This window comes from Aureococcus anophagefferens (genome assembly GCF_000186865.1).
Source record: "Aureococcus anophagefferens unplaced genomic scaffold AURANscaffold_16, whole genome shotgun sequence".
Lineage (NCBI taxonomy): Eukaryota > Pelagophyceae > Pelagomonadales > Pelagomonadaceae > Aureococcus > Aureococcus anophagefferens.
In genome coordinates, this window is record NW_008705576.1 from 295,787 (window position 1) to 297,452 (window position 1,666).

Below are 1,666 nucleotides of genomic sequence, written 5' to 3' on the forward strand. Positions count from 1 at the left end.
CGTGCCGGGCGCCAGCGCCGGCGCCTCGCCGCCGGTCGCCGTCCAGGACGACCGCGGCGGCGTCGCGTCGATGGCGAAGTCTTCCGGGATGCTGCTGCTGCAGCGGACCGCGCAGCGGCCGCGCGCCATCGTCGCTGCTCGCCGCATCGCGACGGCCATCATCCTCGGCCGAGGTGCAGTCGACGAAGCCGGCCGCCGTCTCGTCCGCCGCAGCCGCGCCGCACGCAACCCGCGCGCGCTGCCACCATCCGCGAAAGCCCCCCCGCCGCCGCCCCGGGACGACCGCCGCGGCATCGCCCGCCGCCGCGCACGAGGCCGCCGCTCGCCGTCGACGGCGCGCCGCCCGCGATGAAGCGGTCCTACAGCGACCACTACTTCGGGGGCGACAAGGTGGACCCGGCGCGCAACGTCGCCGTGGAGTGCTTCCAGTTCGACAGCACGCGCTTCGTCGTCACCTACGTGCTCATCCTCCTCGTCGTCTACGGCGCCATCCACGGCTCGGGCTACTCGACGGCCGAGTCGCTCTCGGCGGCGAACTGCGCGCACGCGTTCATCACCTTCTTCTTCTTCCACTGGGCCAAGGGCTCGCCGGACACGCACGCCCAGGGCGCCTGGAACGGCCTCACGGTCTGGGAGCAGCTCGACGACGCGTCCGTCTTCGAGAGCCCGACGAAGAAGATCTTCCTCGCCGTGCCCACGTTCATGCTCCTCGCGCAGCTCAACGCCGCGGGCTTCGCGAAGCACGACATCGCCGTCAACCTCCCCGTCTACGCCCTCTTCTGCGTGCTGCCCAAGCTCCCGCTCCTCCACGGCGTGCGCCTCTTCGGCATCAACCGAACCGTCGGCATCGACGACGTCGTCGACGCGAAGAAGGCGTAGGGCGCCCCCTCCCCTGTGACTAACATCCCCCGTTCTCGAGGCGGCCGTTCTACGCGAACCAGCGCGCGCGCGTCCCCGCGGCGAGCGCCGCGCGCGCGTCCGAGCCGACGCGCTTCGCGAGGTCGTCCGCCGCGGCCGTCGCGGCGCCGCGGCGCTTCGCGTGGTCGTCGACGGCGTCGGGCCCGCGGCGCTTGCGGCCCTTCTTCGGCCGCGGCGCCGGCGCGACGTCGTCGAGGACCGCGTCGTCGAGGCCGTCGGCGACGGCGCGCGCGTCCGCGCGCGGCGCGGCCCTGGCGCGCTTCGCGGGCCGCTCCGGCGCGGCCGCGGCCGCGGGCGCGGCGCCGCCCCGCCGCTTCTTCTCGAGGCGGTTCGCGATGCGCTTCGCCGTGCGCCGCTCCTTGCGCGACGGCCCGGCCGCCGCGTCCGGCGCGTTCCGCGCGCGCGCCTCGGCGACGCGGTCCGCGCGCTGCCGCGCCTTCTTGACGTTCTCCACGGCGAACGCGACGATGGGCCGCGGCAGGGGCGCGTCGCCCCGGGGCGCGCGGTGCCGGTCCGTGGGCTTGGACGCGCCGCCTGTGTGGAAATCAACCACTGGTTTGGGGGGTCCCCACCAAACTTCAGAACTCTCTATCTCGGTCAAATCGGAGTCGATTCGGCTGATTTTTGGACGGATCGATTGCTCTCGTCGAGTTCTCGAAGCACGGCAGAAAGCTTTGCGTCGAAACGGTCGCATACGCGCACATTGAAGTCGGGTGAAGATTTGATTTCCACGGGGATCCTCAGAGTG

The 1,666-nt window shown here is 72.7% G+C and overlaps 1 protein-coding gene across 1 annotated transcript; it reads left to right on the forward strand.

The window, feature by feature from the left end:
• Nucleotides 1-543: 543 nt before the first annotated feature.
• Nucleotides 544-837, forward strand: AURANDRAFT_7740 (hypothetical protein; the record flags this gene model as incomplete). The annotated part of the gene is made up of 1 exon (XM_009040617.1): nt 544-837. A coding segment is annotated over one exon (294 nt), but the record flags the coding sequence as incomplete, so codon positions are not given.
• Nucleotides 838-1,666: the final 829 nt, after the last annotated feature.